We start from the raw sequence: 15,492 nt of genomic DNA on the forward strand, positions 1-15,492 counted from the left end.
CATTCGATCAATTTGAAAAGTAGCCCCGAAACCACAAAACTCCCTCTGTGCGTTGGCATGTCACAGCACTGTTTAGTACAACACGTCAAACTCATATACTAATACGCGTACGTCTGCCACACGAGAGCCTGTCAATCCTGACCGGACCCGACGAACAAGGAACGGAATCCGGGGAAAGTCTAGCCGGCTGTCAGCTTAGGAGCTAGCCGTGGTCAATACATTTGTTCGCTAATTTTTAAGCCCTGAAATATCAATTATTCGCGGCGGGTCCTCGAAAGGTTGAATAGATCTTTTGACTGTCGTTCGGACCAGTGCCCGCGATGAGATGGGAATGATGCAATGAATTCCTACGTAGGAAACGTACCCTCCCAGGTGTATTTGTCACTCACGATCGTTATCGGGTTGAGCATGAAGCACTAATTACAAACCCGAATCAAGATACTGGCCAGCTGCGGAACTTGGGTGCGTAAATTTCAATCAATTCAGACTTTTTCTGATGGCCACAAATCATCGCACATAAATCTTTCGATTCGAAGAGCATTTTCATGCTATCGCCTTTAGCTTATCGCAAGCAGGCCGAAAATTAATTCATCCAATGCTGAACTCGACTCAGAGGACTACCGTGGATCAGGTGAGATGTAGATGGTTTTTTTTATTAAAATTGTATCGATCAATGGCCAGCAGGCGGTATGTGGCGACATCTATCTTCTTCTTGAGTTGAGTACCGGAGATTCGGAGGAGGCCGCAGCGGTCAAGACGGAGATCACGATCTGCGGAATCCTTCGGCATATGTGGATGTCGGTGATCTCCACAGATCTTAATGATTGCCGGTGCTGTTCGGCTGTCAACCTCTTCCGCAGCTCCACTCACTCAGTTTTGGTTGGGCATCATCAGACCTGCCACCGCCGCCGCTGCCGCAGCTACCATCGGTATTCGGTATTCGAAGAGCATTAGCGTTACTAATATTGATTGATGGGTGATGGGCGCGAAGGTTTTCATCTCGGGAACCTCGGCCTATCGCACGAGACGCTTGTTTTCTACCCGCTCTGCGGACCAGATTAGATTTGAGCCTTGCCGGTGAAATAACAACCAAAATTACAATAGCAAATGGAGAAAAAAACAACAGGGAAGTGGGATGGAAATTCATTTAAATAATTGATTTGTCTGAAAAGGTGAAGCCTCTTTGCACGATTCGGTAATGGGTATATGAAGCTGTGGTGGGGTGGTTTTCGATCGAAGTTGGCTATTGGTATGGAAGGATTAATTAGCGGCTGAAGTGTTTTCTTTGTTCGGAACCTACTCGGAATAGTGATTTGTTGACTAATTGATGGCCACTATGATCGTTGAGTAATAGGTCAATGTAGTTCAGAAGGTTTGCATTGGAGCCGAAGCAAAGGTGGGCAGGTGATGAAATGTGCGTCATGCTGCGTTCGCACTAAATGTGTTTTAAGTCTGGCTTGATGACGTTAGCGATATTGGATGTGGCACCTAAAGTTTAGGGATCGAATAGGGCCGTCGGAACTTATTGATTTATTCCATATTGTGTTATTTAATTATTTCCTTTTTGATTGATTTTGATGTTATTTTTTAATATCATTCATCGTTTATTCACTTGATGACCTGGTTCACTTCTAATTCGAAAAAATGAAAAAAAAATAATAATAAACAGGTGTTGCCGGATCTAACTTGAATGTAAATTTGTCAAAATGAAGCTACTCAATAGTACTTTCAGAAAAGAATTAAAAATCTTACTATAGTTACTATAGTATACTAAATGATATACAAATTATTTTGCAACGATGCTAATACAATTTATAAACATAATGATGTTAGTTTTATAAAGTTTTCTAAGTTTACTACAGAACAAGATCAATTTTTCAATGAACAAGAGGAAATCCGCTTCAGTTTGGATGTGTGTAATAATTATGGGAGATCAGAATTATCCCTCATTTTGCTGAGCTATTTTCGGTAAGACTCGAAAAATCCTCCGAATTTTTTAGCCATCTTTGTCCTGCAGGTGGATAAAAGTTTTTCAAAGGTCTGTATGTTTTTGATTTTAGAAAAGAATTTCAAAATTTTCATCGAAAATTTTCTTAAAATCACCCGCGCATGATACTTGGACGATAGCCTTAAGCAAATTATGTAATAAAAGTAAGATTGGATGCTGTAAGAGCATAATGATCTCAGGTACCAGAGTCACCAACCCGATTGAAAATGTGTGGGGGTTTGCGTATGGGCCATCTAAAATGAAGCCGCGGCCAACATTTGCATGAAACCATCTTCAATTATTAAATTATATAGATCGATCTATCGATTCAATGAACCTTTCATCAGTTTTCTCAATTTTCTGTTTGTTTTTTTTTTGCCCTTCGCTGAGCAAACATTTCATTGCTCTTCGCTGAGCAAGCACGAAAAAAAGGTTAATACGATTAAAAAATAAAAATTTTGACATAGAAGACATGGAACATACCAGATAGCCGAAGAAGTACATTTGGTGGAATCAACTGGGAAGCATTTCTGTATAAAATGTTCGAAACGACGTATGTAACATTGAGAGATTCTCTTTGTTTACTTTCTCTTTCGATTATTGCAAAATATTCCGGCATTTTTCGGTAATTTCTCCAGAGCAGATTAAAAGATGATAGCTTTAGTTATTATTATCGGTAAATAATTGGAGAGAAGGATTGCTAAGAGTGCCGTAATAATCAAAAAAAAAAGTAAACAAAGAAAATCTCTCATTGTTACATACGTCGTTTTGAACATTTTATACAGATTTCAATAAAAGCTACCGAAAAATAAGCACAATCTTAACAACAGGGTTATTCTGCAAAACCTCATGTTTCTAAAGTCGTAAAAACTTAATTGGAAACGCTGAAATGAAATGTTCTGCCTAACCCGCCATATTTACGAACATTCCTCCATCCGATTAGCATTTGTTACGATTTATGATGTACCTTATGATAAAAAAAGAACCGGAATTTTCATTTTAAAATTCCCGCGCTTGTCCAATCGGTAAACTTTTATTTTCTCACCGTTGGCAACACTTTTATACACATTCTGTCAAATTTTAACGCATATCGTACGATTAGTTTTTGTTTGGCGTCTATACAAACCCAACGGCCATTCGGTCGATTGTTGTGCGGTTTCGACGTCATATTCATAGATCCACACCTCATCACCAGTTATGATGCATTCGATGAATGTGGGGTCACTATCTGCGTTGGAATTATCTCTTTGGCCACATCAACACGACGCTGTTTTTGAATGAAATTCAGCTTTTTTGGCACCAGCCGAGAAGCGACGCGTTTCAAACCCAAAACATCAGTTAAAATGTGTTTGGCTGATCCATAAGAGATCCTCAACAACACAGCAATCTCTCTAATCGGTACAGAACGATTTTGCAACACGATTTGCTTTGCCGATTCAAAGTTTTCTTCAGTAACAGATGTTGTTGGGCGGCCCGGGATCTCATCATGATCCAAGCTTGTACGACCACCTTTGAAGCGTTTATACCATTCGTATGGCTGTGTTTTTCCTAGACATGATTCACCAAAGGCCTTTTCTAACGTTTTCAACGTTTCGGAACACTTAAATCCATTTGCAGCACAAAATTTGATGCACGCACGTTGTTCTAAATTTTCATCCATTATAAAAATCGCCACACGAAAATTTTTCAACTTCTTTGTATAGACGCCAAACAAAAACTAATCGTACGATGTCCATCAAGATTTGACAGAATGTGTATAAAAGTGTTGCCAACGTTGAGAGAATAAAAGTTTACCAATTGGACAAGCCTGGGAATTTTAAAATGAAAATTCCGGTTCTTTTTTTATAATAAGGTATATCTATTCAGAAAATCTATTCGAAAACAAAGAAACGATCGAAAATTGTATCAATGAAATTATTTACTCTAAAGAAGAAAACATACTCATTGCTGTATATGTGCTTTACTTCCAATTCAAACAAATTTCGGTGGAATCGGTAGAAAACAAAAACTTTTTCAAACTCCATTTTCAACCATAAAAACTGATAAAAATTATCAAAGATGTAGAGATTTAAAATCACTTGAAAATTCAAGTCTATGTTACGTACAATCGAAGAAAAAAGCTAGATGACAAATAGTGATGGATAACAATGGACAATACTTCGAATGACGGTACTGTAATCCCACCCTCATAATAAATCACGAAACAGCTTTTTGAGGTAACTTAAGTAACTGTTCAGCTTCCCGTTAGAGTACTTTGATATGCTAGAAATACGATGCAGATTCGGAACATCTTAGAAAATCTAACCTATTTTCTGCAAAAAATTATAAGAAAATAACAACAATAACAAAAAATTATAAGAAAATAACAGTAATTCTTGAACATCATTCAACCCCCATTGGTGCATAATTCCACGTCCAGAACAGATTTAAAGCCCCCACCCGCTCAATGAACTGCAGTAGAACCACCACACGCAAACCTGCGCTTCTCGTTTCACCGAAGCATCGTCCGACCGTGAAGCTCCTTGTGTAACACAAAAAAAAAACTAGCTAATAACGAAGTTCTCCCGGGGACGATAAGCCCCACCTCCACGGGGAATGTGCAACCGATGGCAGTGTCGGTCGGTTGCACACAAAACAACAATTAAATCGCAACCGATGTTGTTTTACACTAAGACCACTTGTACAAATGCTTTATCATCTGGATGTGAGGGTAAAATTAAATATTCATAAACGTGTTCCATCATCTCTGTCATCACGCGGTGCCAACCAACACTAGCACTGCCGGTAAACTGCATGGTGACGGTGATCTACAACTTCCACGCCACCGTGTTTGCCACTTCCTCCTCCGCCTCCGCACTGGGGACGGGCCATCAATTATTCAACGACCGAATCAGTCTCGCTAATGGCGTCGCGTGTTACGAATCTGTTACAAGCCAAATAAATTTTAAATGACCAAGAATCAGCCGGCAGGATATGGAAAACAATGCTCAATGGTTCCCGGTGACGATGTTCTATTGTTGCATTGTTAGTTCCGGATAAACATAAGAGTTTACACAAAAATTGTCACCATTTAGCGATAGGCACTCGGAAGTTTCTGTGGGAAGCGATAAGGTATGGAACGGTATCCTGGCAGCTTGATTGCAGCCAGCCATCAAATTTATTGAATTTGAACCATCAAAACCACCTTTCACTATACTCACACTGGTAGTGTATGTTCATCACGTGACAGGTTCATTTCGTCACGGATCTGGTTATGTCAGCTTAGAAAGAGAGCTAAAGAAGAAAAAAACATATACTGCCAGGTGACCACCAGGTGGCCAGACAGTTCCCTCCACCCTGCCGGATGGCTGTTAAATGTCAGCATCCCTCACAGCTGCCCGCCAATCGCTCGCAGCCAGTTAATGCAGCCTTAACTTAAAACCGCGCACGCGCAAAACTAGAGCAATAATTTCTAATCAGTGACTTTTGATTTATAGTCTCTGCCATCTCAGGCGCTTTGGCTTGCGGTAGAATAGGATGGTAGGGCTGCGGTATTATATGGGTACCATTTCGATGCTTGGCAAACTGGACGTGAACACATCTCATTATTTTGTTTCAACTTTTTTTCTCCTTCGGGGACGAAGGAGCAAAAACCTCGTAAATTCAATCCATTTAGAAGAAATTGTAATGTAAGTTTTATGATTGTAATATGCCCATCAGGACGTCGAACAAATTTAATTTTGGTCCGAAGCGTTTTAGTCAAGACATCAACCCGGGAATGCTCTTGTCGTTGGGCATAGTTGCCGCTCGCTCGATTCGGTGGCATGTTGAACAAAAGTTGTAACTTTCAACGGGCCACCGTACGGCGCACCGTACGAGTCGGCGCAAGACGTTGAGCTAAATTGATTTTTTTTTCATAATGATCAAACATTATTTATCTACCAGAGTACCTCCCGCAATTCGTTCGCCCGCCAGGATCGAACCGTTGAGCAGTAGGTTAAAGCGCCAAACATTAAGCAAATTAAGTCGTAGGTGGACGCAAATTTATTGTTTCTCATGTTGCCTGAGCTTGTAAATCAACAGCGTGCACAAGCATTTATGCATCGTCCAGCCATCGCGGCCTTCTCCCGGGATACCCGTGGAAAATAAACGGATCGCAGCAGTTGCAGCCATGATTGACGTTGACGCTCCGGAGATTAATTGCAAACTGTGTAGAGAACCTTGGGTACCGATAGAAACGGATTCAAATATCCCAGTGTTCACACCTACCGATGGTCACGCACAATCCGGGAATTCGATCGAATCGACGAGTTGAGGAAATTATTATTAATTGAATTTGACATTATTGAATAATAGATGTTTTGATGAAATATTTACTTTCCTATCATTCAACAGTATGTCAACAGTGGAAGCTACACATCCAGGCTAGGTGAAACTTCAGACTGACTGATGAGGTGATGGTTCGCCGTTTCAGTTTTGATACGTAAGTACCTAATGGCAGGCTTAATAATTAATGTTGACATGAGGTATTCCTCCTGTCACCGGTAAATCGTCAACTTGTCACCTTCTGTGACCATTCAAACAAATCAATTTCATTAATATTTCAGCTACTCTAATCGATAAAGGATTCAACGCTTCCCTCGGAATAATGGAATGTAAGGAACGGAAAATGAAATGAAACATAGTTGCCATACTACTACTCACTGATCGATATCCTGACACTTTTGGTCACAAACGACGCAACGAGCGTCGATCCCCTCCTCGTCTTCGTCGTCGTCACCGTTTACGTTGATGTCCTGCTCGTTGTGGCCGTTGCTGTTACTGTTACTGTTGCTACTGCAATTACGACTGCTCTGGTCGACACTGCTGCCAGTGGTGTTAAGATGACTGCTACTTGTGTTATTATTGTTAAGATGATGCAACTGATCCTTATGACTAGAATCGAAATCCGCCGACGTATTATACGTGTCCTCAAAAGCCTCACTATGTTGGGATCCTGTGAAATAGAAAGAAAAAAAAACAGAAAAATCAATACCACAGCTATTCAAACCGAAACTGCTCCCGATTTCCAAGGAAAATAATCCATTAATAATAAATCAACTTTGGACACCTCCTCACCGACTTGAGGTCATCGCAAAAGCAGAGGGAAGAAAATCAACATAGCGCGGTAGTTGTGTTGATACAAATATCAAATTGACTCACATCAATCACTCGCTCAACTGAACAAAATAAGACGAAAAAAAAAACGGGCGATCATTACTCCGACGGCACATTTTGTGTGGAAGCGAAGATACTCATCGTTTTTCTAGCCACCAACGCCATCACCTTCTTCTGGTGCGGGTCACGGCAGTCAAGTCGTCATCACTCACGCCCAAAAAAAAAGCATTTCTTCTTCGTGCGCTACAAATATGAACACTACCTGAAGAAAGAAAAAAACTGTACGGAGATGGCACCTCTCATGTGCCAAAACCAGCCCCGTATGTCATTAAAAAAGCTCCTCTTTAACTGCCCGTGTCCACCTCCGCCACAAACGAATGGGACCCATATGATCGGTCGAAAAAAGCGAAGCAATCAATCATTCGCCGCACCGAGAGAGCTCGAAAAAAGAAAGGAAAATCAATTTCTTCTAATTGTTTCTTTTTTGTCTCGTCCATACGCACAAACAATGATCGTTCTTCCCGATCAACCCGAAGACTGGTAGGCTGGTGGCTGGCCGGCCACCTACCGAAGCGCGCTAGACGAGATCACCGAAATGAACCGACTGCGTGCAAGATTCAAGGCACCTGATAGTGCCCGAACTATTCGGGCGGGAATCGCCACTCGTCTCGGATGATCCGTGGCTGTCAAAGGTAGCAAAAAGTGTGCGCGACCTGCTGGTAGATTTGGCAGGACAGATAAGCTAACGCATCATTTGCTGGAAATGGGTGGGCTTGCGAATTGGAACCAGTGAAACTTCAGGTCACTGACCACTGCCACACGCTTCTCAATTTTGTCGTGTGAATAACGTGGTTGATTGATGGGATTACGGTGAAAAAAAAACTCTGATAAAACTCTTACGAATATTTCAGAGCAGCGGTTCCTTCTACGGTAACAACGAAAGGAGTGGAACATTTTTGGGATTGTTTTGTTTAGTAATAAAAATCAAAACAAGCTGGATTGAAATGATATTGAGATTCGGCCCTGTTAACTTCATTCGTCTACATTTCACATTCCCTGTTAATTTAATAGCAATACGACAGACGTAAACATAAAGTCTGTCATTAGATAATAAACCGTTTAATTTATTTCTAATAGAATCATATTTTTCTTGGTTCAATAAATTTTCATGGAAAAACATTCCACATTTGGTGTAACAAATTTATATGGAAAAACATTCCATATTGTGTCTCAAATTCCGGGATATGCAATTCATTGAAATTTTTAATAAAATGAATCAAAGGTGGAAATAAGCCCATTTTGCGCACGAGAATGTGAATCAAGATTTCTGATTGTGAATCAAAAAACCGAACACCGTGAATTAAAAAACTGGGTAACAAAACTAAAATTGAGATTATTTTTTTCAAATCATGGGAATTGTATATTACACAGAGTAGCAGCAGACCTAACGAGGTACGAGTGCTCCAGTTTAATAACATTTATACAATTTGTAACAATATGAAACCCTACCCGGTTTTCTGAAACTTGTTTAATTACTTTTCTTGGCGAACAGCACAATTGTTAATAATTAGGTTTTCAAAAGCGGGAAAAAGTATCTGTGACTATTCAATCATTCTGAAGCTTTTTTATCTCAACATCATCTTACGATTCATTTAAAATTGTTTGCGTGGTCATACATAAAAACTATTCAAATGTCATCTAGAATTAAATATAGTTATCTCGTTATTAATTTGAATTATATTAAACTACTTGTTGAACCTGATAATATCGATAATTGGTGTAATTTTTTACACTTGAATGAGTTTTGATTCCGAAAAATATTTTAATAGATATATATATTATCGAACTTAATTCGTCAAGATAAGAATATTTAATTTTTATACAATTAGATTAAAATGGAAGGTTCGTCATCAATATCCAGTATTCAAAAATCTTTTAGATCTCAAATGACTTGTAGGTTGAATAGTTTGTTGAAATCTACATAACATTCAAAATGTGGAATGAATCCCGCAGCCGAGAGAAACACGTAGAAACTTTCCATGCAAAAATCATATTTTCTCTGAAAGTACCGGCTAAGATTTTATCCGGTTATCTCATTCAAAATTTTTTTCCGGTTGTTGCATTAAAAATGACTTTAAACGTTTTCTGGAAAGTTCTAGTCCGGTTTTGGCACACAAAATATAAATTAGGTTTTCGTTTTCATAACTACTTAAAGGGGCCGATATGGCGAACGACCAAAGTTAGGTTAAAGCCGGGTAAAAATACACGATATAAAAAAAAATTTGAAGGGTTTAAACGATAAGTTGCACTTATTAGCTATTCATATAACGCTCTGCTATGTTTCAAACAGTATCACACACAGGGTTTTTTTTAAAAAGGTTTAAAAATAAATGTTTCATTCATATCTATTCATGATAACTTGAATATGTTATGTGTATTAGGCCAAAGAAAACTTTTTTTGTTGTTGTCCATCATTTGAATCAAGATTTAAAAAAAATAAAATTTTAGTGGGCTATACTTCCAACATGGAACTGGTATCGATCGATTTTCGCGAACATTGATTCAAAGTTTGAATTGTGCGTTTGATCTAGTGTAGCGAAATCCTGCACTCCTGTTACTTCTGTGTATGATATTCGAACTGAATAGGGTAATATTAATTCGCTGCATAGCACGCACAAAGATTGGACATGTTTTTCTTATTATTATAATTATTATTCATCGCAGCATGCATTAGCTTTTTTATTGACGATATTACTCCACTACGACGGTATTGCTGAATAAATTTCAAATACATCACAACGCATGGGATTTAGGCCAATCCATATCCGATAAAATTGAGTAATATTCAGCTTTGACGTTTACGTCACTTATACCGTTATACCATCGGAGTGTTTAATGAACACAGAGTAGCATTAAAACAAGCCTAACTTTGTTGAAATGTTGATTCCGAACCAGACAGTAATACTGATAACGATGAAGACATCTTTAAATTCTAAATAAAACCAAAATTTATCTTAATAAAAATAATTTGTTTCAAAATTTATTATAAAATCTCAATAAATATGTGATATGAAAAGATAATACTAACAATTTTTATTTGCTGTGAATCAAAAAATTTGCTTATTTCCACCCCTGAAATGAATACTGATAGCAACCGTGTTTATTAATCGACCGAGCCTCAGAAGCAAACATCTGCTTGGCTGGTAAAAGGTTCATTTAAATGCCTACAGTCTGGCCTGCTACTAGAATGCAAGTTACAGTTGAAACCAGTTAAATTCATGTTAATCTAACATTCATTTGACAAATTAGGCCTCTATGGGATTGAGCCACCTGCGAAAATTTCATTTTGTGTGAACATAATAATTGTTATCGTTTATTTGAGGATATTGTAAAGCAGGGTTTAGGTTTCCCTAGATGTGTTTACGATCATGAAAAAAGTAATATTTTATTAGTAACACTTTAAAAAGATTAGATTGCCACCTCTCCCCTATGAACAATCAAGAAAATTATACGAAATGGTTTTGAAAAGTAGGTGTTATATATATAATTATTATAAACGAATTCAATACTCCATCTATTTATGAAACTAAAAATAATTTGTTTGAAGTTTTAATTATAAATGATTCAAATGCTTTCGTAAAAACATTTTATTAAAAAAATACATTATATAAAAAAATTTAGAATGTCTAATCGAAATCTCAATTTTAAAAAGTTGCTGCATTACAAACCTTTTACTTATTCAAAACGAACAGATTCATAATTGTTATAAGCGAAGGTTTAGGAAATCTAGAAATTTCTCACATGCACAATACCCATTTACTGGAAACAAGTGCACAGTGGTCCGAAACGGGAAATTAGCGCGACAAAAATATTTTCACTATTAAATAAAAGTTTTTTGTAGTTGGTGTCTTCACAAAAGTTGTTTGTAATCAAATGGCGCTCCTTTTGAAAAAAGTTACTAGGATGGTCCTCATTTATATTGAAATCTGAAATCTAACTTTCTTAATTAAACTCAAAAATGATTTTGCTGTACAATGAAGTTGTAGAAAATTTTATTTTGAGCAACTATTCTGAAAAAAGTACCTCTCTATCTTTTCATTTGATCGAGTTACATCAATTTTCCCGAGTAAAAGTAGGGTGGCTCCTGAAAAATCTCTTTTTTTGTTCTAACTTTTTTGTGAAACGTTTTACGGAAACGTTGTCTTCAGAAGAGTTGTTGAACTAATCATTGCGCACAATTTTGTTCAACCAAGCTTTTTCATATGAGCTACCAGTAAAAAGTTATGATTGTTTTTTCATCAAAAACCAGTCAAGCTTCCAATATCGATATTCATTAGATGCCAGATCGGTAAAAATGTATTCTATGCGGTTCCTGAAAGGGCATAATATAAGTAAAAATTTAAGAGCAAAATGGAAGGCTGTTATTTCTTTAACTTATTTAAAATAGTTTTAAAAATATAATTATCGCAGAAAATCGAATCGATGATTCAACTTGATGATTCTCATACTAGGTTGCAATATGTCAAAACCCTTGTGTGGAGCATTCACAGACATTTTCATAGACACAACTTATACAAAGGTTATATGCACATAGTTAGAATAAGCCGCAATAGTAAAAAGATGCTATCGCAATTATCTACTGCCTGTATAGAATCGAATCGCGAAACGAGAATAAGCGACCGTTTGTTGCTTCAGAGAGGATCCCCACATCAGCGTGCTAACCACTGATTCTCAGAAATGTCATCGAGAGAAATTCGCTCTCGCACTGGTCTATTCTATGTTAAATGAGCCATGCCGGGTTTTTGTTATTTCGATGATATCCGTCTCTCTTTGATGGCACTGATTCAATCGTGTGAAGAGTTGCCAGTGAGCGTTCTTTGATACGATGAAAGCCATCCTTGCTGGAAACTATCTCTAATTTTGTTTTATCAGTACAAAAATTATACGTTATTCAGATTCACAGTACAGAACTGTTTCGTACAATAATGAATGAGTGAATGAAACCAAAAATGCCAACATAATTCCGATTTCGCCGTTTTCCAAAGTTACGATGACAAAGCGCTCACCAGTTCCTTTCTCATGCTTGCCCATAAGTCACTAACGAGTTAGCATTAGCGTTAGCGTTTGTGTGCGCCATGAGATCACAGGAACCAGGTTGACATTACAAACCCAACCGATTGGGCGCAGTCTACACATGTATCACATTTTTGGTATTTTTGGTATTATTGGTATTTTTGGTATTTTTGGTATTTTTGGTATTTTTGGTATTTTTGGTATTTTTGGTATTTTTGGTATTTTTGGTATTTTTGGTATTTTTGGTATTTTTGGTATTTTTGGTATTTTTGGTATTTTTGGTATTTTTGGTATTTTTGGTATTTTTGGTATTTTTGGTATTTTTGGTATTTTGGGTATTTTGGGTATTTTGGGTATTTAGGGTATTTTTGGTATTTTGGTATTTTTGGTATTTTTGGTATTTTTGGTATTTTTGGTATTTTTGGTATTTTTGGTATTTTTGGTATTTTTGGTATTTTTGGTATTTTTGGTATTTTTGGTATTTTTGGTATTTTTGGTATTTTTGGTATTTTTGGTATTTTTGGTATTTTTGGTATTTTTGGTATTTTTGGTATTTTTGGTATTTTTGGTATTTTTGGTATTTTTGGTATTTTTGGTATTTTTGGTATTTTTGGTATTTTTGGTATTTTTGGTATTTTTGGTATTTTTGGTATTTTTGGTATTTTTGGTATTGTTGGTATTTTTGGTATTTTTGGTATTTTTGGTATTTTTGGTATTTTTGGTATTTTGGTATTTTTGGTATTTTTGGTATTTTTGGTATTCTTGGTATTTTTGGTATTTTTGGTATTTTTGGTATTTTTGATATTTTTGGTATTTTTGGAATTTTTGGTATTTTTGGTTATTTTGATATTTTTGTATTTTTGGTATTTTTGGTATTTTTGGTATTTTTGGTATTTTTGGTATTTTTGGTATTTTTGGTATTTTTGGTATTTTTGGTATTTTTGGTATTTTTGGTATTTTTGGTATTTTTGGTATTCTTGGTATTTTTGGTATTTTTGGTATTTTTGGTATTTTTGGTATTTTTGGTATTTTTGGTATTTTTGGTATTTTTGGTATTTTTGGTATTTTTGGTATTTTTGGTATTTTTGGTATTTTTGGTATTTTTGGTATTTTTGGTATTTTTGGTATTTTTGGTATTTTTGGTATTTTTGGTATTTTTGGTATTTTTGGTATTTTTGGTATTTTTGGTATTTTTGGTATTTTTGGTATTTTTGGTATTTTTGGTATTTTTGGTAATTTTGATATTTTTGTATTTTTGGTATTTTTGGTATTTTTGGAATTTTTGGTATTTTTGGTATTTTTGGTATTTTTGATATTTTTTGTATTTTTGGTATTTTTGGTATTTTTGGTATTCTTGCTTTTTTTTATTCTTGTTACTTCCGAAATACACTAACTATTTCTAGCTATTTCCAGTTTTCTATGCTAAAATTTATCGTGTTTGGTTGCACACAACTATTTACAACCGAAGAATCAGGGAATTAACTTAATGTCAAATGTGTTTGTATTTTAATTTACTTCAATTATGATGAATAAAAATCATATTTGAATAATCGAATGTCCGGCCCCCCTGGAATTTAGTCGACATTTCTAATCTAATCAGTCGAAACAAATACTCATGAACCAAAACTGTTACATTTTGATTTCACATGATTTGACAAAAAAATGCCCACACCAAGCTAGACAATTTGACGAATCTCAATCTCAAGTTGAGCACGAAAGTTCACCTGCATTTCACAGAAAAGTGCAGTGCAAAGTTGGTCATCCATCGTCGAGGGCCCTACAAAGCAACACCCAATACAGGACATGCACCTAATTGGTGCAGGCGGCGCTACCGGCATAGTCCAAGATGTGATTGTGGTGCAGTCACTGGCGCAGAAAACACCACATCACCAGTGTATGCAGTGTATAATTAGCTGTGAATAAATTAAGATTGTGATGACTTCCAAGTTACTAGGTTCTTACATGAAACAGAAGGCCTCAACCTCGTGGATCATCGCATGTTCACCCGCGAACAACATCAACGGTGTTTACTTGGGCATGGTCAGTGCACAGGAGCTTACAAAGCTAACAACAACAACAATGTGCGACTTGGGTTGGGACAAGACAAGCACCGTAAGGCGAAAGAAAAGAGGCACACAAAAAAACAAGTCGCGAACTGCTCTTATTTCGTGCTCCATTCTGGGATGTAAGTAATTTATAGCGGATTTGCTCTCATCTTCTAAACAGAGCGTGAAGATTCAGGCGTTCATCACCCGCATCCAGCACAGCATCGACGAGAAATCGGCGGAATGGGTTAGTAGGAAAAGGAAATTAATATTTGCGGACCATCGACGCAGTGAGGCTAAGAAGAGCAAGCGGTGGTAACAAATAGTAGCGGAGGAAAATTCTTAACCGAGTTTCTTTGGACCACGCCATGGTGTACCTTCTTCTTCGAGAGTGATCGAGTTCAGCTTTTTATATCCCCCGCGAGTTCCACGTTTTGAGGTTTCTTTTCTGTTGTTTCCTTACACAAATCACCGTTTCCTTACGCGAGCACACCGAGACGAGCTAACCCGAAGCGGCAAAGTTGAATTGTTCGTTTGCGGTTGTAGCATCCACTAGAGCATAAGAAACGTGATTCCAGCCAGTCAGTGGAGACTTGGTGCACGGGAAAGGGGGAACCGTTTCTAGAGAAGAACGGCTGGTGCACGGATGAATAATAAGAGCTATAAAATGTCCTAAAGCAGCACGCGTCTTGTCATAAGCGGAATGATTAAGTATCGTTGAGGGGGTTTTCAGCTTTGTGGAAACTATTACTGTTTTGCATTTCTTTGAATGATACCCGGTATCTCCGTGGATGAGTGAATCTGCTGTTAGACAGATGATGATGATGATTTTATGAGGGAATCAAGATTATGCGAATAATGATCTGATCAAGGCATAAAATTCACAGCACTTACTTTTTATGAGTAGATACTTTTGAACATTCGAACAGTTAGTCCTACTATAGCAAAGACGTCGACAAGATTCACCAGTTCCCTAACACTACACTGAGAATCTTCCACTAATATTCACTTCACAACAAAAGGACATCCGAACACTTCTTCACCTTTGTGGCGATTGTCGGACAGTCAGGAATCCACGTCGCATCAAACCGAACTTCCTGAACTTCCCCACCACATACGTTCTTCTTGTGACGTCCTCGTCAGCCCTTTACCTCGTCCCTACACACACCATCGGTGAGAGGGTGCCGGGTACAGGAGAATTGCCTTAGTCATAAGTCACGCGGACGAGTGAAAACGCACATATGGAAATGA

General features: G+C 37.3%; 1 protein-coding gene across 5 annotated transcripts in view; it reads right to left on the reverse strand.

The window, feature by feature from the left end:
* The window catches only part of LOC131431468 (histone-lysine N-methyltransferase PRDM16-like), a 235,088-nt gene that overhangs the window by 24,727 nt on the left and 194,869 nt on the right, over positions 1–15,492 (reverse strand). For all 5 annotated transcript variants that reach the window (XM_058597196.1, XM_058597198.1, XM_058597194.1 and 2 more), the window contains one exon: positions 6,671–6,962. In XM_058597196.1, the coding sequence (XP_058453179.1) occupies positions 6,671–6,962 (292 nt within the window). The remainder of the gene's footprint in view (positions 1–6,670; positions 6,963–15,492) is intronic.

This window comes from Malaya genurostris, chromosome 2, assembly GCF_030247185.1.
Source record: "Malaya genurostris strain Urasoe2022 chromosome 2, Malgen_1.1, whole genome shotgun sequence".
Lineage (NCBI taxonomy): Eukaryota > Metazoa > Arthropoda > Insecta > Diptera > Culicidae > Malaya > Malaya genurostris.